The sequence below is a fragment of the Gilbertella persicaria genome, assembly GCF_025201335.1.
Source record: "Gilbertella persicaria strain CBS 190.32 chromosome Unknown B0P05scaffold_9, whole genome shotgun sequence".
NCBI lineage: Eukaryota > Fungi > Mucoromycota > Mucoromycetes > Mucorales > Choanephoraceae > Gilbertella > Gilbertella persicaria.
Genome location: NW_026251970.1, coordinates 578574 through 603135, shown reverse-complemented (window position 1 = coordinate 603135; position 24562 = coordinate 578574). Strand labels below are relative to the sequence as shown.

The window sequence follows — 24562 nt, the reverse complement described above, 5'->3', positions numbered from 1 at the left end:
TACACCTGCAGCTTTATACTTGTCAGAAGACTCAATCTGCTCATTTATGCATGCATAATTTTAGATTTCTTGCTATCATGTAGTACACAACAAGCAACTTTTCTCTTTTTTTTTCTTTCTTTTTTTAACTGTTGAAAAGGTAGGTACATTTCTTCGTCTATGCTGTCTTTCTTAATTTACATCCAGTACTTGTCGTTGACTAGATCTTGTACTTGTGCAGCGTCTTCTCTTTATTAACATTTACAAACCATAATTAAAGCATAAAAAGAAAAGATTGGTGTTTAAAATGCCAGACCCTACATCTACAAGTCATTTATCGTTAGTTACGCTGAAAGCTGCTCTCTTTAGCCTCAGAAATGCCAAGTGTTATAGTAGACCTTACCTAGAAATACTCTGCACATCAGATAATGTATAGAGAAGTACCTGCTTGCTAGTCAATACCTACTGAAAAGGATCTCTTTTGTACTAATTACAGTGTACAATGAACTTTGAATATAGATTTAAAGGCAATGCTCAAATGAACTGGCCTTTTTTTTTATCTTAGTAAACTCGCTTTCTTTTTCTTAGAAGTACTCAGACATTGCCTTATCTGATTTCAGTTGGATCAGACCTACATTGGGTCATTCCGAAAAATTCTTGTTTTTTTTTCCATCTTTACGAACCCTGACCCTCCCTGAACCTCCCATGGGTCAAAAGAATGGATTTCACCTGGCAGCCAAACCAATGGTACCATTTGATTGCTAGACTCCAAAGAACATGTTTCAAGTAAAAAGAGAAGCCATTTGGTAGTCTGGTTGTCGAGTAATGGTACTTTAAAGAATGGTGCGTTCAAGCTGTGTTTTGAGCATTTTTAAGCGTTTTTGCCCTAGATGTCTTACAGACCATGGTAGTGATTGATCTTTCCAAATTGATTACACTACTTTGAGTACCAGAGAACATAAAAAAAAAAGGAGAAGTAGGATCAGTCAATGATGCGAATGTGGAATAGATGAACGAAATATATCCAAGACGGCTGTGCTACATGTATCCACCCAGTCTCTGCGCACTATTTCTATAGTATAGTTGACACAATGTCTGTACTTTTGGGTTTTAATGCATTTCATCCACAGCTTTCACTAGTACAATCACTCACTATCTTGTTGTTTTTATGCATCCAAAGCCCAAAGAAGGCTTCAGACGCATGCTGTCGACTTTATAATCGGAAAATGAAAGAAGGATGTTCAGTTTTTCTGTTTGACCATCTGAAATCGAGCATGTATTTAGAACTGCCTAAAGACGCCGTTATTCTGCTTTTACACATTAACAAAAGCTGTAGATCTCTGCCTTTCAAGTCTATTGATGTAAGAGAAGCATCAACTTTGCTGATAGAATATTGAGAAAATGTACACTTTTACTTTTGAGGTTTTTGGCTTTTAGCGCATCGTTCTTGGAGTATTATCTACAATTAAAGGTTACCATAAGGGACTATAGCTTATGACGCTTATTCCGAGTACTCAGCCATGCCAATAACTTCATTTCTTGCCATGTAAAGACGAAAAGAAACACAAAAGTGGAGAATGAAACTATCTTTCATGACCAAGGCCCTCTTTCACAAAGAGCGTTTTGACTATTTTGGACAGGTCGCTTTTTTTTTTTTTTTTTTTTTTTTTTTTTTTTTTTTTTTTTTTTTTTGTTCCAGATCGATTCCAAAAGTACCATATATGCTGGCAGACTTTGTATAGAGATATTTGGAGCCTTTAAAAGTGCATAAACAGACCTTAAGACGCTATCGTACGCCTAAAGAATAGCCTTTTATGTTCATCTCTGCAAAACACAATATGATTATATCTTGAATATGAACTTAAAGTCATTGTACAGGCTGAGTTGACTATTTTTCTCTGAAAGTATCAGTTTCGCGCTTATTCAACAAGCTTACGTTTTGTCTGTGTTGGTAAAATTCTATCAAGATAGCAACTTGAAATGATTAAGCTACTGCAGGATGTCAAAATCTAAGTGTAACATGCAGTGTTGAGGTAAATATAGAACAATAACAGTGTTCAATTTACGCCTTGGCATTTTTCACCGTTTTTTTTTTCATGTCTCACGGCGACTACGAGCTTCCTTCTATCTATACACCTCGACCGAATAGACCTTTTGGTGATTCAGACGATGAAGACGAGCCGATGGCAAATGACAATTTGCCCATTACATTGCCACGCACTTACAAAGACGTTCATATGGAAGACAACCGACTGGCATGGCTGCTGTTAGCCACAAGCTTTTTTATTTTAATTATGACAGTAATACCTGTCTTGTTTGATCTTCCCAATATCTCACCTTGGTTCACAGGGGATGCATTGTGGCGATTTTTTGACCCATTAATTACACTGCCCTTAAACTTATTTATCATTACGAGAGCAAATATTATGACAAGTGGTAGATCAGATTACTGTAAGTTCTATCATGCAATGGAATTATGCTCACAATTTGAAAGGGGGTGACATAAGCGAAGCTACTGTGACATGGCTACTATGGTCTTTTGGGGCTGCTATTTATTGTCAATTCCATGGTGTACACACAGCAGCGGCTCTTTTCAAAGTAAAGCACGCTAACATGACATACAAGTCTCATTTCCTTTTATGATAGCATCCTATTGAAGACTTCAATGCTGCTTATCCTGATCTTGTTATTCAATATCCTGTGTTACAAGAAATGTATTTAAATATGGAGAATCTATGGGAGCATTACATAGCTCATTATTTATATGCAGCTGGTGCCATGGTAATGTCCTGGGTTCAATTGTTTGCTTTCCGCAATCAATTGCATGGTCCTTTACCCAAAACAACACAGACAGTATGGTGCATAGGTATCATTTTCTATGGCTTATTGTTAGCAGGTGTAGCTATTGAATTCCCTGTAGGACTCTATGTTGGTCTAGCCTATACGATCGTGATTGGCCTTATCTGTATACTCATAATGGTCCTTAATCCACTCAATCTGAAACGAGGTGGCTTACTGACAATGGGAAGGCGTATGGTTATTCAGTTTTATTTAGGTGCTTGTGTGATAGGGTTGTTGGTGATTATTATCTGGATAGGGATCTACGGTTTTAAGAACAGAAAAGCAGCGGGTGTAGTTTAACCTAGCACATCCAGCTTGTAGACTGTAATACGGCCATAAAAATCTGTACTTTCTTCAAAAATAATCTTGACTCGTTTGAGTGGTTCAGTGGTAGTTGGGAGATCAAACGTCTGAGTTGAATTGATATCTTCAGGATAGATGATGTCCAAATCAACATTGTATTCGTTGGGTGAGCTGGCTTTGCTGCCTACAATGACGCATTTCTTACCCACAAATCCACCTTGGAATTGAAATACAACACTTTTTACAGAGACGGGATTAGGAAAATCCAGTAGGATATTTTGAGGAAGGCCCTAATGATTGTAAGTGGTATTTTCTTTAGAGTTATAGAGTTACCTGCTCTGAGTTCCAACAGGTTTCTTCTTGACCGTCAATCAAGTTTTGTTTACCATAATTACCAATATCGCGATTCAATACTGAGCTCACCCTAATATACACTTAAGCTACATTCGTACAGATCTCGAGTAATTTACTTTATGCGCGTTTCTGGAGTGATTAAACTAGTCATGATGAACAATAAGTGAAGAACAAACGCGTCAAAATTAAACCGCAGCTAAAACTAGGCGTCGATTAAAAAGAAAAGTTTTCTTTTTCCTCTCTTTCTTTTTTATTATTATAACATGGCAGGCACTAAACGTAAAGCAGAAATGGAGATCCCCATCACAGACGAAAATGACTTGCTCAAGATCACACCACTTGGAGCTGGTAATGAGGTTGGGAGATCTTCCATTTTATTAGAATACAAAGGCAAGACTATTTTGGTAGGTTAAAGACAAGCATAGATTACAGTTTTTTTTTGTTATCATTTTATTTGAAATAAAGCATGTTTTGAACCCTTTGTAATGTTTTTCTTTTTAATAGCTTGATGCTGGTATTCATCCTGCCTACAGTGGTTTAGCTTCCTTACCTTTCTATGATGAAATTGATCCTTCCAGCATTGATTTGCTTTTGGTTACTCAGTAAATAGCAATTGCTTTTTAATGATTGCATTATATTTATTTATTTATTCTTAGTTTCCATGTGGATCATGCTGCTTCGGTACCTTACGTGATGGAAAAAGTAAGTATATACCGCCAAAAAAACCTCATTAAAACAAGCGATAGACAACATTCAAAGGGCGTGTCTTTATGACACATCCTACAAAAGCTATTTACAAGTGGTTATTAAGTGATTATGTCCGTGTAAGGTATGTGTGTATCTTGTTAAGGGAGCCAAAAAACTAATGATAAACAGCAATATTGGTGATGAAGATCAACTCTATAGTGAAGAAGATCTTTTGAATTCATTTCACCGCATTGAAGCTATTGATTATCATCAACAAGTGGAAGTAGAGGGCATTAAATTTACTGGATATAATGCAGGCCATGTATTAGGTGCTGCTATGTTCTTGATTGAAATTGCTGGTGTCAAGATTCTTTATACAGGTGATTATTCAAGAGAAGAAGACCGTCACTTGATGGCTGCAGAGAAGCCTGAAGGATCTGTGGATGTCTTGATTACTGAAAGCACATATGGTGTCCAAAGCCATGAACCACGAATAGCTAAAGAAAGCAGATTTACATGTAAGTAAGCTGATAGATAAATGTTGGGCTGACATGATATAGCACTTGTGCATGATATTGTAGGAAGAGGAGGAAGATGTTTGATGCCTGTGTTTGCTTTGGGTCGTGCTCAAGAGCTGTTGTTGATTTTAGACGAGTATTGGGAAGCTCATCCTGAATTAGACAGTATTCCTATCTACTATGCTTCTAGTTTAGCTAAACGTTGTATGGCTGTTTATCAGACATATATCAACATGATGAATGCTCGTATTCGTAAACAATTTGCTATTTCTAATCCCTTTGTATTTAAGCATATCAGCAACTTAAAAAATGTGGAGCAATTTGAAGATTCTGGTCCATGTGTTATGATGGCAAGTCCTGGTATGCTTCAGAATGGTTTATCTAGAGAGTTGTTTGAAAGATGGGCACCAGACAAAAAGAATGGTTTAGTGATCACTGGTTATTGTGTAGACAATACTTTAGCGAGAGTAAGTTACCTTTTTGTTTTTGTTATATTAGCTTATGCTTTGATAGCAAGCAATGAATGAACCTTCTGACTTCCAAGCTATGGATGGGCGCAAGATTCCCTTGAGAATGTCTGTGGATTATATCTCATTTTCAGCTCATGTTGATTTCACACAAAACAGTAAATTCATTGATGATGTAAAAGCACCTCATGTTGTATGTAAGCGCTATAAAGGAATTGGTGTATATTTATCATACTGTAGATTCTTGTCCACGGTGAAGCTAATGCCATGTATCGTTTGAAGTCTGCTCTTCAAAGCAAATACTCTGAAAAAGAAGAAAATGTCACCATCTATACACCCAAGAACTGTGATACTGTCAAGTTGCATTTTAGAGGTGAAAAGATGGCCAAGGTAAACTAGACATGCAGACTTAAAATGAGACTTATAAATCTTCTTAGACTATTGGTCGATTGGCAGCCAAGTACCCTACTGAAAACCAGCCTCTGAATGGCGTACTTGTGGTCAAAGACTTTCAACTGAATATTATGAGTCCTGAAGATTTGAATGAATTAGGTGGTATGATTACAACGGTAGTTACACAACGTCAAGTAGTTCCTTTTAATGCAGGCATTGGACTCCTCAAATGGCATCTTGAAATGATGTTTGGCAATGTTGCTGAAAGAGAACTGGCTAAAGATGATGGTGCAGGAAATCAACAAGGCACTGTTTTACGTGTGTTTGACACAATTGATATCAAAAAAATGACAACCGGACCCAATCAAGTCACATTAGAATGGGTCGGTAATGCTATGAATGATATGGTGGCTGATTCAGTTTTGGCTGTTATTTTGTCGATTGATAGCTCACCTGCAAGTGTCAAAGGTAAGAAAATCAAAAAAAAAAAAAAAAAAAAAAAAAAATCGGTCTTTACAGCAATTGTTAACTTTATGGTGTAGCTAGTTCGCATTCTTGCTCTCACAGCCATACAGGTTCTCCTAAACCAGAACAACAAGACGAAGAAGACGAAGCATTGAAAAAGGCAGAGGAATTAGACAAGGAATTCTTGGACATTGCTTCCTTTTTAGAAGCTCAATTTGGACAAGTAGAACTTAACGAAAAAGAAAAGAAAATTCATGTGGATGTAGATGGACAGCAAGCTACAATTGATACAATTCATTTTGTAAGTCTGTTTGATATGAATAACCAAACTAATTTAAAAATTAGACGGCTGATTCTGATAATGAAGCATTTCAAAAGCGTGTGTCTGACATCCTTGAAAGAATCAAAATGGCTATGCGACCAATTTCTGATATGCATGCATATATTGCCTAATTGATGTGAATAATAAATAAAAAAAAAACATAAAGGCTATTGTTTCTTCTTAAAGTTTTACAAACAGCAATTGAATCTTGTACGAACACTAAAGAAATAGTTATAATGAAGAATTGCATGCTTCAATGAACCCAGTGTAAACAATTTTTCTTTGAATATATTCCTTTGAAGCTTATGAAGCAACTTAACGATCCTTTTTTTGAAATGCCTATACAAATTAATCTTACAACTGACTCTCCTCCTTCCTTTTCCTCACAGGATTTTGCAGTTTACAACGTAAAACATTTTGGTGTGTCTTAAGAAAAAATGCTTAATTTCCTGGCTATATTTCCCTTGTCAAATTTCTGAGCTTTTTCTTATCGACAGAAGACCATATGCGAGGGTTTTGCAATCTCCATTTTTTTTTTTCAGAATCGGTAGTGAAGTCCGTGGCCCTGCATTTTCTCACAGCGTGTTGTTTTCCTTTCTCAAATTGACATTAATCATGTTTTGCTTCCAAAGCCAAACAAAAGCCTATCAATAAACATCAACTCATACTTGAAAGCCTTGAACAATTTAAAACATCATATCAAGATAGCGTAAATAAAGAGCAATTCATACATGTGTACCCGTTATTAGAACTGATGGTGATGTGTGTATTAGTTGCCCTTGGCTATTTGAGTTCAGTATCACAACTAAAATCATCTTCTTCTTTTGTGGATCAATCCCGTATTATTTTTGAGATGCAGTTTTTCCAGGGGAGTAATTACTATGCATCTCAAGGAACAAACACTAAACTTCAAGAGTATAACACCATTTTGTATAACATACAAAACAACATCTTTAGAATAATGTTTTGGTTTAAGGGAGAACAGAATCATGTTTCGCTTTAAAGTACTACCCTATATCCATATTATGTTGCTCAAAAACAAAACAAAACAAAAAACATTCTTTTGATCAACTTGTACAAGTACTACAAACGAGAATCGAGACGATCTGATAAGGTAAAAGAACAAAAACAACAAATGAGTTACAAAAAAATTATTCTTAATTGCATCCCTGAACTTTATTTAGTCCCATGCTTTAACTATATTCATCCAAATAAAAGGAAATTTGATCTGTTTTTCGCCATCAGTTTGTAATACGTGCGTGAAATACCGGGTGAGACAATTATTAAGCTTTTGAATGATGGTTTTCTTATAAAACTTTCCTGTTGTGTAACTAATCGATCTAACCAAACAAACGCTAGTTTCATATAAACAATGACAAAAAAAGATCTGATAAGATTTAATCAAGTAAATCAGTTTATTGAGTAAAAAAAAAAAAACAGTTTAACAAAAAGTGTTTGTGTAAATAACTTCGGATTTTCTAAACCCATTGAATTGAGAGGCAGCACAAATAGTGTAAGCGCCCATGTTTTCAAAGTAAAGCCAATCCCCAGGTTCAAGTGTAGGCAAGCGGGTAGACTTGTTGAGACAATCAATAGAGTCGCAAGTAGGTCCCCAAACACTACTATCATAGTGAATCTCTTCAACTTCTTGGCCATACGTGAATTCTTCGTTTCTCATCAACACCTTGGGACGAACAACTTGATGATCAAAGATGATACAGTTGAAAGAACCGTACATACCGTCGTTAACGTAGTACATGTACTTTTGTTCAACGAGTTGCTCTTCATAGTTAGAAGCAGCAGGGGGAGGAGGAAGAGTAGTTCTTCTACCAATGATGTTGGTACAGATGGTAAAAGCAGAGGCAACGTAGTAGCGACCAGGTTCAGCAATTACGCGAATGCTAGGATCAAAGCAACGATCAACCACGGGACCTAAGACAGCGGCAACCTTTTCAAAGGTGATACCATCTTGCACATCAGCACCAGGGAAACCACCACCTACGTCAAGGAGAGAGAGCTTGTAACCCATTTGTTCAGCTTGATCGAATACTTTTCTAGCACGCAAGACAGCATCACCAAAAGCATTTTCATCAAGGCAGCCGCTACCAACATGGAAACTAACACCAACAATATTCAAGTCCAAATCCCTGGCAGTTTGCAAAAGGTCTTGAACAGTATGCAAGGGAGCACCAAATTTAAGACCCAATTGACACAAAGACATGGAATCATCAGTCAAGATACGCAGTACAAGCTCGGCATCAGGATAAAGCTTCTTGATCTTGTAGAGTTCTTCGGCATTATCGAATGTCATACGGCAGACGCTTTGTTGAGCAGCGTAACGAATAAAAGAGGCTTGTTTGCAAGGATTGGCATAGATGATGCGACTAGGGTCAACACCATAGTCCAGAACTTGTTGAATCTCTTGCTTGGAGGCACAGTCGAAACCGCAACCCAAAGAGGCCAATAGCTTTACGACCATAGGATCGGGGTTACTCTTGACGGCTATTCAGAAACAAGGTTTAGTACAAAGCTAAAAAAAAATGACAAAAAAAAAAACTCACCAAAAAAGGGTTCAATTCGAGGAAGCAAAGCTTTCCAGCGCAAATGTTGACGAAAGACTTCGCCCAAATCACCAACAAAGAAGGCATTTTCTTGATCGGTTTCCCATTTCTGGTTAGAGATAGAATCAAGCTTGGCCTGAATAACTTCTCTTACAGATTGGTTATGAACGTTGACGTCAGGAGAAGGAACGGACTTGAAAAGGTTGACTAAGTCGCGAGGAGGGTTAATAACAATAGTTTCAAGGTTAGAGGGCATTTTTTTTTTCGTGTATGGGCTTGTTTTTATAAAGTGGAGGGAGAGAGAGAGAGAGAGAGAGAGAGCAGGCAAGAAGAGAGGTTTCTTTGAGCTGGTGAGATTATTTAGTTAAGCAAAGGGTTCAAAAGTGATGGTCTTCAAGAAAGCCAAGGAGGGAAACCTCGTCGGTCAAATAAGCTATCTACGAGTCTTGTTTCTACGGCCGTGATGGGCAAGGACGGACTGGTCTTAGTTGCAGTCCGATAGAAGAAAATAGTAAAAGGGGTTGTGAAAAGAATCAAAAACTGAAAATACTTTATAAAGGAGTATTACAGCGAGGTTATTAATAATTAAGTGAGGTGTTTTTTACGTTTAAAAGAGGTGCAAATATGAGGGTCTTTTGCGGTTGGTCTTTCAATAAGAAAGTTTATGAAAAAGAAGAAAAGGAAAAAAAGAAAAAAAAATAAGCCATTTTTTATACATACACAAAAAAAAAAATTTTTTTTGTCTCGTTTTCATGCCTTTTGTTGGATTATGTATGACGTTTCAATAAAGCAGTACATATTAGGAATATGGTTTTATGAGCGTCTAGTTAACAATTTTTCTGTTATCTGAATCAGTGCTGATCGAGCATCCGAGGCTGGTAGTTGATTTAATGTGTCAATCGCCAACTTGCAATGATATTCAGCTAATTTTAACGTCTTTTTCAATCCGTCACTTTGGTACACAAGATCCCTAGCCTATCAATTTTTATGGAGATTAAAAAACACTTTCCCCCAGAAGAATTTTACCTTCTCTTCGTCACCTTGATGAGAAAATTTACGCTTAATAAGTGCCTCTAATTCAGGATATTCTTCCCATGCAAACAAGACAGGCGCAGTAGCCAATCCCAACTTTAGATCTGCACCAGCAGGTTTACCAAGTTCTGCGGCAGTTACTGTAAAATCAAGCATGTCATCTACAAGCTATTTATAAATGGGGGAGTTGGGTTGAATATTTTGAATGTTTTTTCTTTTGGTGTTACCTGGAAGGCTAGACCTAAATTTCTTCCAAAATCATATGCAATTGTTGCAACTTCTTTGGTGGAACCACCCAATACAGCAGATGCTTTACAACTCAAAGCAATTAAACTGCCAGTCTTCATATAGGTCTTTTCCATGTAATGGTCAAATGTGCTTAACTTTTTGACTTTGCCATCAGCTTCATCTTTTGTGTTCTTTAACTGCATAAATTCTCCTTCCACTAAATTTGCTATACAAGTTGACATCAACTCTATACATTCTGCATTTCTGAGACGTGCCAATGCAATAGATGCTCTGGCTAATAAAAAGTCGCCACCTAAGACAGCCATTTTGTTGCCAAAAGAAGCATTAGCGGAAGGTAAGTTTCTACGTGTCATCGAAGCATCGATTACGTCGTCATGCAATAAAGAGGCTGTATGTATCATTTCAGAAATCTCGGCCAAACGTCTTTGTGTTGGTAAAATGACACATCCCTGATCGCTTACAGATGGTGTATAATGTATTTTTTTATCAAAAACATCATTCGCTGTAATGTTTTCCAATCCATGTGAAATAGGTGTATCAATTGACTTGTAGTCTACATTGCTTGTCAAGTATTTCTTGTCTGCAATGCTGGTTGCCTGGGCAATCAAAAGTACAAGTAATGGTCTAACGTGCTTTCCTTCTCCACTGAAATAATGGCGAGCTACTGTATTCAAAAAGGAATGTCTACTACCGAGCAATTTCGAAATATTGGATTTGATTTCTTTTAAATCATCGCCTACTAGCTTGGCAGGGTCAATTATGCGCTCATTCTCGGTTGTTTTCACTAAGCTTTGTGCCTCACTGAGTGCTTGGTCCCAGTTAGATGCTTCTCCAGTAAATGGCATATCGGTTGGCTTGGTTACGTTACGAAGAGGAGGAGAACTCAATACGGTTGTTTTGAAAGAGTTGAATCCCTGAGCAATCTTGTCAAGAGGTGACTCATTTGAACTAGCCAAGACAGTACGTGTTGTATGTAGTCTGGCACTTGCGAAGTAGCCATAGCAAGTTCTTGGGGGCGTGAAAATCTTAGCTCTTGAAATACGGCCGAGTGCTGACATAACGTTGTTAGGAGAACTATTATGCACTCAAAAAAAGACAAAATACGCAAATTGAAAGTCGTAAGAATGAACAAGGGCAGCTTTTGGTGGCTGAGCAAGTTTTGCGATCCGCCACTCTTTATTGAATGTTTATAGACTTTTAGCAATAAAAGATATCATTTTGTGCATTCTAAAAGGCAATCACTTTGGGTGAGAGTATAATGACTAGTTCATCACACTTACAAATTTGGGGGGGGTTTCGTCTTAGAAATAAAAGTGGCAGCAATGATTAAATGTGTATACTACAACGTCTTAACTTCCAATTGAGACACAATTTATACTCCTTTAGGCGATATAAAATAATGTTAAGACGAGACATAAAATGAAACAAGACATTGCGTACTTATTTCTAGATAAAATTGAAGCTAGTTTTTGCAATGACTTTAAGTTCATATTCAAGATATAATCATATTGTGTTTTGCAGAGATGAACATAAAAGGCTATTCTTTAGGCGTACGATAGCGTCTTAAGGTCTGTTTATGCACTTTTAAAGGCTCCAAATATCTCTATACAAAGTCTGCCAGCATATATGGTACTTTTGGAATCGATCTGGAACAAAAAAAAAAAAAAAAAAAAAAAAAAAAAAAAAAAAAAAAAAAGCGACCTGTCCAAAATAGTCAAAACGCTCTTTGTGAAAGAGGGCCTTGGTCATGAAAGATAGTTTCATTCTCCACTTTTGTGTTTCTTTTCGTCTTTACATGGCAAGAAATGAAGTTATTGGCATGGCTGAGTACTCGGAATAAGCGTCATAAGCTATAGTCCCTTATGGTAACCTTTAATTGTAGATAATACTCCAAGAACGATGCGCTAAAAGCCAAAAACCTCAAAAGTAAAAGTGTACATTTTCTCAATATTCTATCAGCAAAGTTGATGCTTCTCTTACATCAATAGACTTGAAAGGCAGAGATCTACAGCTTTTGTTAATGTGTAAAAGCAGAATAACGGCGTCTTTAGGCAGTTCTAAATACATGCTCGATTTCAGATGGTCAAACAGAAAAACTGAACATCCTTCTTTCATTTTCCGATTATAAAGTCGACAGCATGCGTCTGAAGCCTTCTTTGGGCTTTGGATGCATAAAAACAACAAGATAGTGAGTGATTGTACTAGTGAAAGCTGTGGATGAAATGCATTAAAACCCAAAAGTACAGACATTGTGTCAACTATACTATAGAAATAGTGCGCAGAGACTGGGTGGATACATGTAGCACAGCCGTCTTGGATATATTTCGTTCATCTATTCCACATTCGCATCATTGACTGATCCTACTTCTCCTTTTTTTTTTATGTTCTCTGGTACTCAAAGTAGTGTAATCAATTTGGAAAGATCAATCACTACCATGGTCTGTAAGACATCTAGGGCAAAAACGCTTAAAAATGCTCAAAACACAGCTTGAACGCACCATTCTTTAAAGTACCATTACTCGACAACCAGACTACCAAATGGCTTCTCTTTTTACTTGAAACATGTTCTTTGGAGTCTAGCAATCAAATGGTACCATTGGTTTGGCTGCCAGGTGAAATCCATTCTTTTGACCCATGGGAGGTTCAGGGAGGGTCAGGGTTCGTAAAGATGGAAAAAAAAACAAGAATTTTTCGGAATGACCCAATGTAGGTCTGATCCAACTGAAATCAGATAAGGCAATGTCTGAGTACTTCTAAGAAAAAGAAAGCGAGTTTACTAAGATAAAAAAAAAGGCCAGTTCATTTGAGCATTGCCTTTAAATCTATATTCAAAGTTCATTGTACACTGTAATTAGTACAAAAGAGATCCTTTTCAGTAGGTATTGACTAGCAAGCAGGTACTTATTATCACACCATCAGATGCACAATACTGAGAAGAACAAATCGTATCATAATACACGACACTTGTGTGGCTACAGCAGCTTTTAGGCATGATAAGCTGGTGTACGAGTGAAACGCTCTGAGATCCAATCTTCCTATAAATTCCCTGATGCCAGCTATTTTTCTATTTCTCTTACTCAACAACTTGTATCATATGTACTGGCTTAATGGAATTGCAAGCCAACTTTCTTTAGAGTGCACGACCCGTAAAGATGAAAACAAGACGTTTCCCCATTCCCTAAACATTGTGTCGATTCAACCTTCTCATCACGCGTCACTGTATATTACCTGCACTCGTTCTGCAATCTATTTGTGGTCTGTCAAGGTAAGCGCAGGCTTTATGTCAACTTGTTAACAGGCAAAAGCCCAGTACTGTTCTTGCCTTTGTAGAACGCGCAGATAATCATATCAGCGAATTTGGCGAAAACATTAAAGCGATATGGAAGCCCGACGCATCAGCCATTGTAGTTCATGTATGTGTACAATATACACTTCCTTCTTTGCTCCTAAACATACAATAGACAGCCAACAATTATCTCTTACTATACTCTATTATTTCTTATGATCAACGAACATTTGAATTTAACTTTCCGCATTCCTCACATGCTTATGTAACAGGCCCAGGGGAAGGCAAAGGTCCCAAGACAATGCTTATTAAATTTAGGCTCGCCATTCGAGTCGATGCTGGTATTATCTGGTATGACTAAGCTATGTATATGGCTGATACTGAATTGATATATAGTGGTACTTCATCTGAGGATACACTTATTATTGCAACAAAATCACCTGCAGCCATACAATGCATCTCATGGAACCCACAACAAATGAATGCCACACAGACTGCCCTGATAGATCAACTGGGTATAATGGAAAATGAAACAACGGGTAGAGAAGAAGGGGGATTATGCTCAAAAGAAACTTATGTTATAATAGAACAAATCACCCAAATGGTATACGATAAATCAATGCATGTTTCTGTATGGATATCCAATGAAGGAAAAGCTTACTTTGTTCAAAATAACAGTGCTTTATTACAAGAAAGACTGAACAATAGTCATGAATTAACTACTTCACACCCTCAAGCACCTTCCTTTGGATCCAAAGTGCATTGGACAGGTGTATGTTTTCATCAACAGGAAGCCACTTTTGTATCTATCAATCCAAAGCTATCCTTAATTGCTGTAGGAACAACAAAAGGAAGTGTGTATGTTTACTCTGCCTCAAATTATGCTACTACACCTACACTATTGCACACATTAGAATTGACATCATGGGCATCACAGAGTTCATCCATTGATAATTCTGTGCAATCACTCGAATGGACGTCTGATGGATATGCTATTGCTGTTGGATTCAAACGACATGGCTTAGCTGTATGGAGTATGTATGGTGGATTATTGTGTTCTTCAAGTGAAATGGATGATTTCTTTAGTGGTGATAGACTCAAAGATACGTATGTAAAAAGCATTCATACTTTGGTAAGACACTCTTTTTAGGTTCTTCTGTACTTACGTTAAAAGTTTTGGGGTCCAGGAAATCATCAATTGTATGTGCTTTCGAGTGAAAATAGTACAGAAACAAAACTATTCACTATTCCTTTTGCTAAATCAGCACTTACAAGCTATTTACACTCGGTAAAAAAAAAAAAGATACCCATTTTGATGGCATACTCATAATGCATAGGACAATGCAAGAAGAGGATTGATTCAGACAGATGATCGCATTTTACTCTATAACAATGGAGGGGACTATCAAGAGAACAACAACACTATTGATCCTGCTGCTGTTGCATGGACACATATACAATACCCTGCTTTATATATCACAGATCATTGGCCTATTCGCTATGCTTCCATCAGCCCAGATGGTAAATATATAGCCATTGCTGGTAAGCGTGGATTTACCCATTACAATTCAATTTCCAATCGATGGAAGTTGTTTGGTAATCAACATCAAGAACAAAGCTTTCTAGTAAGAGGCGGTATGGTCTGGTTTAAACATGTATTGATCCTAGGTTGCGAATTGATCCAACAAAAGACTTATGAGGTAACAGGAGTGTTATTTCATGAGAAGACTTATATGAATTGAATAGATCCGTCTTTATTCTAGAGATACCAATCTAGACAATGCCTATTTACTTTGCTCAGAGTCATTAGATACAATTCCTGTTTATATGGCACTCTGTGGCCAATTCTTGATTGTGTATACCTCTGATAATATGTTGACTATATACCATGTTGGTGTGGGCGCTACTCCTAATAACAGTAGCAATGGCAGACAAATGAGTCCAGCAAGATTAGACATGGTAAAGAGAATCTCACTAAAAGACATTGTGGCTCGCATTTCTCGAGTAAGAAGTATCAGTCTTTTTCATGCAGTGCATGGTGATCAACTCAAATCCGTTGAGCATGTCCTCTCTTCAAACATTATTTTACTGGTGGATGGTAAACTGCTTATGTTATGTCCAAAAGTGCTTGTATGTATTCAAATGACAATAGACAGTATTAATTTTGGATAGGATGAAAATGATACTTCAGATCTCGTTCATGACCCATCTCAATTGTCTGCAAACCAGTTATTTGATATACATATCATACATCATCAAGCTGAATATTATTGGATTGGAAAAAAGCGTATTGAGAATTTGATCACTTCTTTATGGATAGCTGATGGAAAAGGCTTGAAGGTTGGGATGGAATCAAGTCAATGGCATGAACTGAACTTACTTGAATAGGTCTGTATCAATCTACTTTTATCTAAAGACTTTGATTACACTGCCTTTGAAAATGATGAAAGTGAGCCTTCTACACCTACAACACCGGGTGTCTTGTCCTCTTCTTCCTCTGCTCGAAACTTTGATATCGGAAAGCCTTATTCTCTAGGCTATCGTATTGGTTCTGAGCCCCTTTCACCATCTGCATCCATGGCCGATGTGGAGACCTACACTAAATGGATAATCCATGATTTTGACAGTCTATCAAGTCAAGCTATTTATATTCCACTTGATTTTTATCCTTTATGTGAGTTGTATCTGTAAACGCATATAAAGCTTATGACTTCAATAGCTATATTATTAGACAAGGGCATTATCGTTGGTATAGAACAAAATATTTCTTATAGAGATTCCTTAGGTTTTGTATTGTTCAAAATGAGTCCCAAGGTAAAAAAAAAAAAAAAAGAATTCACCCATACTTGGTTTAACGCTGTGTTTAGATGCATTTGTTTTTACATCATATTCTACGTTATTTATTACAGCGTGAATTAGAAGAAGAAGCAGTGATATTTGCTCGAGCCTATGAAAAGTTTGTCTACTTTAGTCATGCACTAGAAATCTTGTTACATACTGTATTAGAAGAAGAAGCAGGTCATAATTTAGGCAAAGGTAACCTACTGAGCCCATCGCTTTGTATTTACCATGTATACATAGCTGCTATTTTACCTCTTGTCATCAAATTTTTGGATCAATTTCCTCATGCATTAGATGTGATTGTAAGCTGTGCTCGTAAGACAGAAGTTGCATTATGGGATCATTTGTTTTCGGTAGTGGGTAAACCCAAAGATTTGTTTGAACTCTGTCTTGCTGATGGTCGATTGCGCACAGCTACTTCTTACCTCATTATCTTACAGACCATGCAACCTTTAGCGATCGGGGGCAAAGATACCATACGGTTACTAGAGAAATCGTTGGATGAAAATGACTATGAGCTGTGTAAAGAACTGCTTCGTTTTCTTAGTTCTATTGATAGTAAGTTTCATGATGCACAAACTATCATTCACTTTTTGGTTAGATACTGGCAAAACACTTCAAGATGCACTCAAGATGGTCAAGACCCGTGTTGAAAGCGAAAACCCATTATCGCCTAACAGTAAAGATGCTCAAGTAGAGAAGGTTGCACAGAGTATGAGTAATTTGAGCAGCACTTGACAAATAAAAATATACCCTCACACCATCATGGACAACATGATCCATGTGACTTAATAGTTTGTTTATAAGCACTCATGTTTCATTCTTTTATCCTTTCTTTATGACTTCTTTTCAATCTGAACTTGAGTTTGTACTTTCTGAAAATAATTCTGTAAATCAGAACAGTGATGGTAAAAGAAAAATGATGAAATTTATGTCCTGATAAAATAGCGTATAGATTCAGTTGAAAACAATGTATGTTATAATTCAGAACACCCAACTGTAGTTTCTTCGATCAGCAAGACTGCCACTCATTCGAGTAGTATGGTCAACATAAAAGCCTTAAAAGAAATGTCAGAATCAGGCACAGCTACAAATAGAAATAAACAACAAAAAAAATCCAATTATGGCTCATTTCATGTATGTACTACACGATGATACTTTGCGCTAACTCTCATGTTCAGCATGTATGTTACTCAAGTCATAATACTACACCAGACTTTACATATTCCTTCTATACTGCTGCACTTCCTTCGACCTTACACACAAAAGATTTGCTGGACTTATTGCCTGTTCTTGAAGAAAACAAGAACACATGCTTTTGGATAGATATTACGGATCCAACACCAGTAGACATGAAACAGCTACAAGGCTTTTTTTATATTCACCCAATGACTGTCGAAGATATTACCACCAGGGAGCCTCGAGAGAAATGTGAAGCCTTTGATCATTATTATTTCCTATGCTTTCAAACATTTGAGTCTGATGCGCATACTATCAATTACTTACAACCCATGGGTGTCTATATCTTGATCTTTAAAGGGTTTGTCTTATCGGTAAATGACTTTACTTTGCGTGTAAAGATAGGTTTTAACCTACAATGTAGTTTCATTCTGGCACAATACATCATCCTGCCAATGTAAGAAAGCGAATATTACATCTTGGGCATTGTCTACCTGTCACACCAGGTATATAAACCGTATATTGTCACTCAATTAAAAAAAACAGACTGGATCTGCTACGGGTTGTTGGATGATATTGTAGACAGTTTCATGCCCCTTATCAAGTCTATTGAATTTGAAGTAGATTCAATTGATGAATTAGTGCTTATTCTTAAAGAGACAGAACAATCAGACATGTTGAGACGCATCGGCTATTGTCGCAAGAAAATAATGAGTTTATTAAGGCTTTTAGTGTCTAAATCAGAAGTCATTAAAACCTTAGTGAAGCGAGGAGCTGGATCAGACTCTATCTCAAGAAAACTACCGTTTATTACCAAAGATGTCATTATGTATTTGGGTGATGTTCAAGGTAAGCGATCATAGTCTATGTGCTAGTTTCGTATTCACCTTATGTAGACCATATTGTAGCTATGCTTCAATCCTTGAATCATTACGAAAAGATATCTTCTCGATCTCATTCAAACTACTTAGCACAAATCTCAATTGAAATGACTCAAACGAATAATGAAATTAATGATATTTTATCAAAACTGACTGCGCTTGGTAGTGTCATGGTGCCTATGAATTTAGTAACAGGCCTATTTGGCATGAATGTGCAAGTGCCTGGACAATCTCAGGTAAAAAGTATTGACACTTACTGAAAAGACTCATAAATAGTTCAGGAAGATCTTTATTGGTTTTTTAGTATCGTGTTTTGTATCTTTGCCTTTTGTATTTTATCAATACTTGTGATGCGATTCTATCGAATTCTATAAAGAAGATCCACACCCTTCATCCATTTCTTGCTCCTCTTTTTTTGTTAGCCTTGAAAGTGCAGCTGCAGCCATTTTCTGTCTTCTTGCTTCTGGTGTATCAAGCAGTTGCCCTGAGTTTCCGCCTAATCGATACACGGGTGCTTCTTCTATGTCTTCTTGTTTTTCAAGTGGTTGATAAAAATCACCACTGCCTAACTGATGAGCACCATGAGCAGTCCAATCTAGACGAATGACATCCTTATTGAGTTGTCTGTTGAGAGCATGGAAATTATCATCATGGTCTCCCCATACGTTATGTGTCAATTCATGCAGTAGTACTTTTCGAATAGAGTCATAGTGTCTAAATCCAGATAAATCATCAGTTCTTAATCGAAGCGCAATTAGTTGACCGGCATTTCGATTGTATCCAAGAATAGAGGCTTCGAAAGGCGTTAATTCTATCAGTTCGCCTACAGACCATTTTCTGTCTGCCATAATGGCTCGAATCTATTCCATTTTAGCATACGTTACATACTCTAATCTACCTACACCTCGATCATCTCGTAGTTTCTCCAACAACTTTTTTGCTTTTTCAGGATGAGGAAACTCTTCAATAACAGACATCTTGTGAAAGGTATATTTGGCATTGGGATCAGGTGCTTGTCTTTGTCCAAGTTGATTCTTCTTGAGACGAATGCTAGGTGCTAATCGCTTTTGTTCCTCAATCTTCTTGTCAAGTTGATTGACTTGTTGAATCTGGGTAGGCAAACTTCCAGTCAACATCAGTTTAGTGCCTTGCTTTATCCCGAGTTGATCTAAAGTAGCTTGATCGTCTTTCAGTATGCGTCCCTTGAACATTAATTTCTGACTATCTGGTGGCAAGCCAGACTCTTGTTCAAGGTATTGCTTCACTTGTTCAATAGTAGAGGCTAAGTCCCATTGTTCAAAGGGAATCGTTTTAAGCCTAAAGCTCACTTTGAAATCAATTGTGTTGGTTGACATATAAAAGAATGAGTTACGTAGTTGAATGACTAATTCACATTTTTATTCCTTTTTTTTTCTTCGGGTAACTTCTTTTCTTTAAAAGGCAATGAACGACATTCTGCATTGATTTTTATCAAAGCAACAAACTGCATTCGTTACGAATGTGTAACCATTCTTTTCTCCCTTTCTTTTTCTATTTTGTTCTAATAAGAATGCCTTCGCGCAAACTACAACCAGACGCTTTGGAGCCTTTATCCTATGGCCTTGAGTCTATGAAAGAGTTATATGACTGGAAGCCCTCAGATAATGATCGTTTTCACGTTGCATCTGTACCAATACAGACTCGTAACTTGGCAATGGATACTAGACCGCGTCTTTTACTGACGCATGATATGGCAGGTGGATATAAAAAAGACGCACAAGTCCAAGGCAGCCACTATAAAGAAATTTATTATATCCAAGACTGGCATTTAGTTGACATCTTTAATTAGTAAGCCATTAAAAATAGAAAAGCGATGGCTCATCAAAAAGAAAGCTTTTCTCATAAACGTGTATCCATTCCACCTGTCAATTGGATCAATGCTTGTCATCGAAACGGTGTAAAATGTCTAGGTACATTTCTAGTAGAAGGAGATAATCAAATGCATGAAATGGAGGCTTTACTTCATGGTCCTCCTTTAGTCCCTCCTCCTAGCGATGATCCAATGAGACTCTGGCATCCTTTTTACGCAGATAAACTAGGTGAGTCTAATGCTTTGTAACTAGTCACACTGATTATTCATTCTAGTGGCTATTGCTAAATACTTTGGGTTTGATGGTTGGTTGATTAATATCGAGTCCGAGTTTTTTTCTTTCCCAACAAATCCTAGATTTAAGGCACAAGAATTAGCCAAGTAAAGATGATATAAATATACATAAAAGACTGATTCATTCGTAGGTTTATTGGTTATTTGACCGAAACAATACATCAACAGATACCTGGATCTCAAATCATTTGGTATGACAGTATGATATATACAGGTGACATTTACTATCAAAACCAATTGACACATCGCAATATGCTTTTCTTTAAGGAAGCGGATGGTATATTTATCAACTATTGGTGGAGGAAAGAGTACCCCGAGATGACTCGACGTATGGCAGAGAGATGCGGTAAATCAGGTTTTGATGTTTACTTTGGTACAGATGTATGGGGAAGAGGCACATTTGGTGGCGGTGGATTTAATTCACATAAGGCTATCAAGACAGCTACTTATGCTAATACTTCTTCTGCTTTGTTTGGTATGGCTTGGACTTATGAGTATTTCAATAAAGCGGATTTTGAGAAAATGGATCGATTGTTTTGGCATGGAGGCAAAGATACTGAATATCCCTCACAAACATGTAGCACAAGCTCAGAGAGTGAAGAAAGGTAACAGTAATAGCGATATGATATCATACAATAACATTCAGTAGCGAAGAGAAATCATTGCAGACAAGGCACAAAGGTATCGCTGATGTAATACCATTCATCTTACCTGTGCCTGATAAAGATGCATTTGTTACTTGGTTTGACCGAGGATTTGGTACTCGATTCTATCATAAAGGGAAATTGCTCTTGTCCGAACCTTGGTCTCATTTATCACACCAAGCTATTCTTCCTAACCTCGACTATCAACATCCTAATTGTCTTCCAATCGATGAAAATGTTCAGTTTTCCTGTTCGCTCGAATGCGAATACGATGCATTTCATGGTGATACATCACTTGTAGTCAAAGGTCAACGTTTAACATATCGAGAGTCAAGAGATACAGAAGTAGAAGTCTTGATTCCGCTCTATCAACTCAACGTAAATGTCAGTCAGGGAGCTCTCTTGCGCTATGTGTATCAAACACCATTGAAGGAGGATGTCAAGATAATCATGTCATGTCATTTCTCTTTACAAACGCATCGTTCACATACAGATACCTTTTTTCAGTCATGGCTATCCAAAGAGTATTCGTTTGATCTTGAAGATGAGTTTCGTGTTACAGTTACCATTGGCTCAGAGAACACAACACCAAGTCGTTGCTATCTGTTTTCTGTGACGAATGAAGATGGTGCAGGTAAATGGATCACAAAATCAATTCAAATACCTCCTGTAGATGAAGATAGTAAACTTTTTATGACTCGAATTGAAATGACAGTTGTCACAAATACAGCAAGTTTGGCTGGTGTCAAGCCTCATGTCATTGTTGGTCTAGGATATCTAAGCGTTATACCAACCACTTTACACCAAGAAGGATTCATCAAAGATCTAGCATGGAAAGATACAAAAGTCGAGATCACGGATGAAAACCTAGAGGGAGAGCCACTTGTTCGCTTTTTTGGTACATTACAGTGGATGACTGCATTTGAGACAGATAATAGTTGGCAACAAGTAGATTATTATCTTATTTATTATGAGGCACATGATGGCATACGTTTGTTTTTGGGTACTGCATTCACTAATCAATACCGTATCTCAGGCTTAGACTGTATGAATCCATCGCATAAACATCTTATCGTTGTAGAAGCTGCTAATAGAGAAGGTTGCATTGTTTCAGAAGCTTGCTTGGACATTTCTCTTCAATAAAAAAGACTTTGTGCTTGTTCGAGTTCCAAAAGACTCTTTATTGATAGAATATATTGAATAAAAATTATTGAGAAAGTCTCTATTGCGATTTTTTATGGGTGTCTTTCTTTGCTTTTGACTTGAAGCATCGATAGTTCTTGCATTCATACCCAGCTTTGCACTCATAGTAAGTAGCAATACCCTGTGCTTGTCCAGTTTGTCCACAAGTGCCATTCTCACCAGATTGAATTACTTTCTCAGCCTGAATAGATAACAAGAAGAGAGAGGACAATAAAATAAAGAAAGTGTACTTCATACCGATCAATAAGAAATGCATTTGTTAAGGCACTCTTTATATAGTTTTCTAAATCCAATAGTATTAATAGCAATCTTTGTTTTATTGAGACAAAGAATTTTATCATGCTATCTATCAAATCCCAGCAGTCTATCTGATTGGATACATGCAAAAGAACTTTGATATCTTTCAAGGGAGACTCTTTTCAATAATGGTTTATTAATTGAACTTTACTCTTTTTTTTTTGTATCATTGGTTGTATCCAATGAGAATATACGCTTCCTTACATCATTCCCGAAGCTTTTAGCGCATTTTGAAGTAGTGTTTCTTCAACAGTGATAAACACAAATCGAATCTATTCGTTTATCATTAGAATTTTTTTGTATTTCAACTTGATTACTTGCATTATTCGTATTTGTTGCTTGAGTGAGGCTATACAAAGAAGAGTTAATATAACATGAGAGATATGAATGTACTCTACTGCGGGTAAACATTGAGTTTTGGTCTATTTGCTTGAAGAAATCGCCACAGAATGTATTTTACTGCTTTGTTAATATCATTTCCACCTAAGTCAGATAAATGAGCTGATGCAATGACGTTTTTTCTTTTACCTCCATAATCAGGAAAATACTTTTGAAGAGACACTCTTGCTATTTTTATTTTAAATAGATCAACCTTGTTTAGAAACAGCATGATAGATGTATGCAGAAACCACCTGCTATTCACAATGGATTCAAACAATGCAATACTTTCCAGCATTCGATTCTATTGACATTTTTATTTTATTTCATGTGTCAAATCATTGTCTTTACCTGTCTTTTTTCTTCTAATAGAACTTGATCGTACTCATTAAGAGCAACACAAAAAATAATTGAACTGACAGCTTCAAAACAGTGAATCCATTTTCTTCTTTCTGACCTTTGACCGCCTACATCAAACATACTTGCCAATTTATTTCTAAATAAAGTCTGTGTACATACTTACTGTATTGCCATTTGTTTCTTATGCTGAAATTTGATTTCTGTGATTCCTGTTGTCTTTAGCCGAGCCCGTAAGACATCTTGTTCATTGGGAATATAGTTCGGATTTCCGATACGTACTATTTCATCAAAAAAGCTATATATGCACAATAAATAAAGCCATATTGAGTTAAAAAAAAAGATGCATACTAAGGTGCTGAGTCCATAAGGTAGAACTCACTGGTTTTTTCTGTAGCACAAAACTTTGTACTTTGGTCTGCCCATATATGCTCTACTGCTTCTATGAAAGAAGCATCCAACATGGTTTGACTCTCCAATAACCGATAGTTTCTGATCTGATCGGCATAGGTCTATTGCAATGTTGAATACTACTTTTACCAAATCTTGCTTACATTATTCAGTGTATCCACAAAGCTCAGATCAAAGTCTGACATGGCTTGAATCAATACCTGTGCCGATTCAATCAGGTTTTTATAAACAATAGTCCGCCAAGAACGCAACTCCTCTTTTGAATAGCCGTTTTGATTGATTATCTTCATTTGTTTCAAGATAGTTGATTTTCCTGATTCACCGCTGCCTACTCACAACGTTACAAGACAGAAATGGAGTCTGAATGTACCTAATAACAAAATCTTGTATTCTTGCTTTATTTTCTCTTTTTCTAGCTGTTTGTCGATTTGGCAGCTTTTTTCTGCTTCTCTAGAAAGTGTATTCATAGACTGACACATGCCCATCGTTTTGAATATGTAGTGTAGAGTAAAAGAAAAAGAATGAGTCCAAAACACGTAACATAAAGGAGAAGTAGGCAAATTTCTCGGCAATCATGACGGTTTGTTTCGAACTCCATGTTCTTATTTTGTTCATCCTATCCTTTGGATCTAATATCAGAGAAGCTTAAAGACATAAACTTGGTAAATGTTTTTAACCAAGTTTATTAATAAATGCACCTTTAAATAAGTTAATGTGGTACACATCTTGTACCTAAAAAAAGTCCATAAAGGGACTTGAATTTTATTCTAT

General features: G+C 36.8%; 11 protein-coding genes across 11 annotated transcripts; 6 read left to right on the top strand and 5 right to left on the bottom strand.

Moving 5' to 3' along the window:
- The first annotated feature begins 835 nt into the window (after positions 1–835).
- Positions 836–1543, top strand: B0P05DRAFT_532482 (uncharacterized protein). Its single transcript, XM_051577095.1, has one exon. The coding sequence runs from the start codon at positions 1071–1073 to the stop codon at positions 1374–1376; it is 306 nt and encodes a 101-aa protein (XP_051437445.1). The 5' UTR covers positions 836–1070; the 3' UTR covers positions 1377–1543.
- Positions 1544–2216: 673 nt separating this feature from the next.
- On the top strand, positions 2217–3120 carry B0P05DRAFT_465276 (uncharacterized protein; the record flags this gene model as incomplete). The annotated part of the gene is made up of 3 exons (XM_051574258.1): positions 2217–2430; positions 2492–2577; positions 2626–3120. The coding sequence occupies 3 exons, from the start codon at positions 2217–2219 to the stop codon at positions 3118–3120; spliced, it is 795 nt and encodes a 264-aa protein (XP_051437444.1).
- Positions 3117–3558, bottom strand: B0P05DRAFT_465199 (galactose-binding domain-like protein; the record flags this gene model as incomplete). The annotated part of the gene is made up of 2 exons (XM_051574255.1): positions 3117–3413; positions 3457–3558. Coding segments are annotated over 2 exons (399 nt in total), but the record flags the coding sequence as incomplete, so codon positions are not given.
- A 209-nt stretch (positions 3559–3767) lies between these two features.
- Positions 3768–6084, top strand: B0P05DRAFT_465299 (beta-lactamase-like protein; the record flags this gene model as incomplete). Its single annotated transcript, XM_051574259.1, has 9 exons — positions 3768–3881; positions 3982–4079; positions 4134–4179; positions 4224–4306; positions 4354–4682; positions 4725–5149; positions 5196–5342; positions 5390–5539; positions 5587–6084. 9 exons carry the CDS (start codon positions 3768–3770, stop codon positions 6082–6084), a joined length of 1890 nt encoding a protein of 629 aa, XP_051437442.1.
- Positions 6085–7719: 1635 nt separating this feature from the next.
- Positions 7720–9613, bottom strand: B0P05DRAFT_532476 (pyridoxal-dependent decarboxylase). The gene is made up of 2 exons (XM_051577094.1): positions 8891–9613; positions 7720–8831 (listed from the first exon to the last, which is right to left on the bottom strand). The coding sequence occupies exons 1-2, from the start codon at positions 9144–9146 to the stop codon at positions 7771–7773; spliced, it is 1317 nt and encodes a 438-aa protein (XP_051437441.1). The 5' UTR covers positions 9147–9613; the 3' UTR covers positions 7720–7770.
- Positions 9614–9844: 231 nt separating this feature from the next.
- Positions 9845–11395, bottom strand: B0P05DRAFT_532474 (isoprenoid synthase domain-containing protein). Its single transcript, XM_051577093.1, has one exon. The coding sequence runs from the start codon at positions 11227–11229 to the stop codon at positions 10084–10086; it is 1146 nt and encodes a 381-aa protein (XP_051437440.1). The 5' UTR covers positions 11230–11395; the 3' UTR covers positions 9845–10083.
- A 1820-nt stretch (positions 11396–13215) lies between these two features.
- Positions 13216–17100, top strand: B0P05DRAFT_532463 (RIC1-domain-containing protein). The gene is made up of 14 exons (XM_051577092.1): positions 13216–13436; positions 13477–13584; positions 13633–13808; positions 13854–13996; positions 14045–14589; positions 14632–14745; positions 14795–15157; positions 15204–15587; positions 15630–15797; positions 15846–16131; positions 16177–16271; positions 16325–16493; positions 16539–16856; positions 16900–17100. Exons 1-14 carry the CDS (start codon positions 13221–13223, stop codon positions 17034–17036), a joined length of 3222 nt encoding a protein of 1073 aa, XP_051437439.1. The 5' UTR covers positions 13216–13220; the 3' UTR covers positions 17037–17100.
- An 86-nt stretch (positions 17101–17186) lies between these two features.
- Positions 17187–18975, top strand: B0P05DRAFT_375861 (uncharacterized protein). The gene is made up of 7 exons (XM_051573673.1): positions 17187–17206; positions 17287–17435; positions 17480–17851; positions 17902–17983; positions 18024–18326; positions 18374–18594; positions 18640–18975. The coding sequence occupies exons 2-7, from the start codon at positions 17340–17342 to the stop codon at positions 18730–18732; spliced, it is 1167 nt and encodes a 388-aa protein (XP_051437438.1). The 5' UTR covers positions 17187–17206; positions 17287–17339; the 3' UTR covers positions 18733–18975.
- On the bottom strand, positions 18572–19789 carry B0P05DRAFT_532457 (WLM domain-containing protein). The gene is made up of 2 exons (XM_051577091.1): positions 19261–19789; positions 18572–19218 (listed from the first exon to the last, which is right to left on the bottom strand). The coding sequence occupies exons 1-2, from the start codon at positions 19711–19713 to the stop codon at positions 18727–18729; spliced, it is 945 nt and encodes a 314-aa protein (XP_051437437.1). The 5' UTR covers positions 19714–19789; the 3' UTR covers positions 18572–18726.
- On the top strand, positions 19768–22627 carry B0P05DRAFT_532454 (endo-b-N-acetylglucosaminidase). Its single transcript, XM_051577090.1, has 5 exons — positions 19768–20185; positions 20231–20436; positions 20483–20588; positions 20633–21106; positions 21151–22627. The coding sequence occupies exons 1-5, from the start codon at positions 19857–19859 to the stop codon at positions 22286–22288; spliced, it is 2253 nt and encodes a 750-aa protein (XP_051437436.1). The 5' UTR covers positions 19768–19856; the 3' UTR covers positions 22289–22627.
- A 122-nt stretch (positions 22628–22749) lies between these two features.
- On the bottom strand, positions 22750–24510 carry B0P05DRAFT_532435 (heterotrimeric G protein alpha subunit A). Its single transcript, XM_051577089.1, has 9 exons — positions 24162–24510; positions 23935–24119; positions 23732–23892; positions 23547–23678; positions 23375–23504; positions 23174–23327; positions 23044–23128; positions 22967–22994; positions 22750–22917 (listed from the first exon to the last, which is right to left on the bottom strand). Exons 1-9 carry the CDS (start codon positions 24274–24276, stop codon positions 22846–22848), a joined length of 1062 nt encoding a protein of 353 aa, XP_051437435.1. The 5' UTR covers positions 24277–24510; the 3' UTR covers positions 22750–22845.
- Positions 24511–24562: the final 52 nt, after the last annotated feature.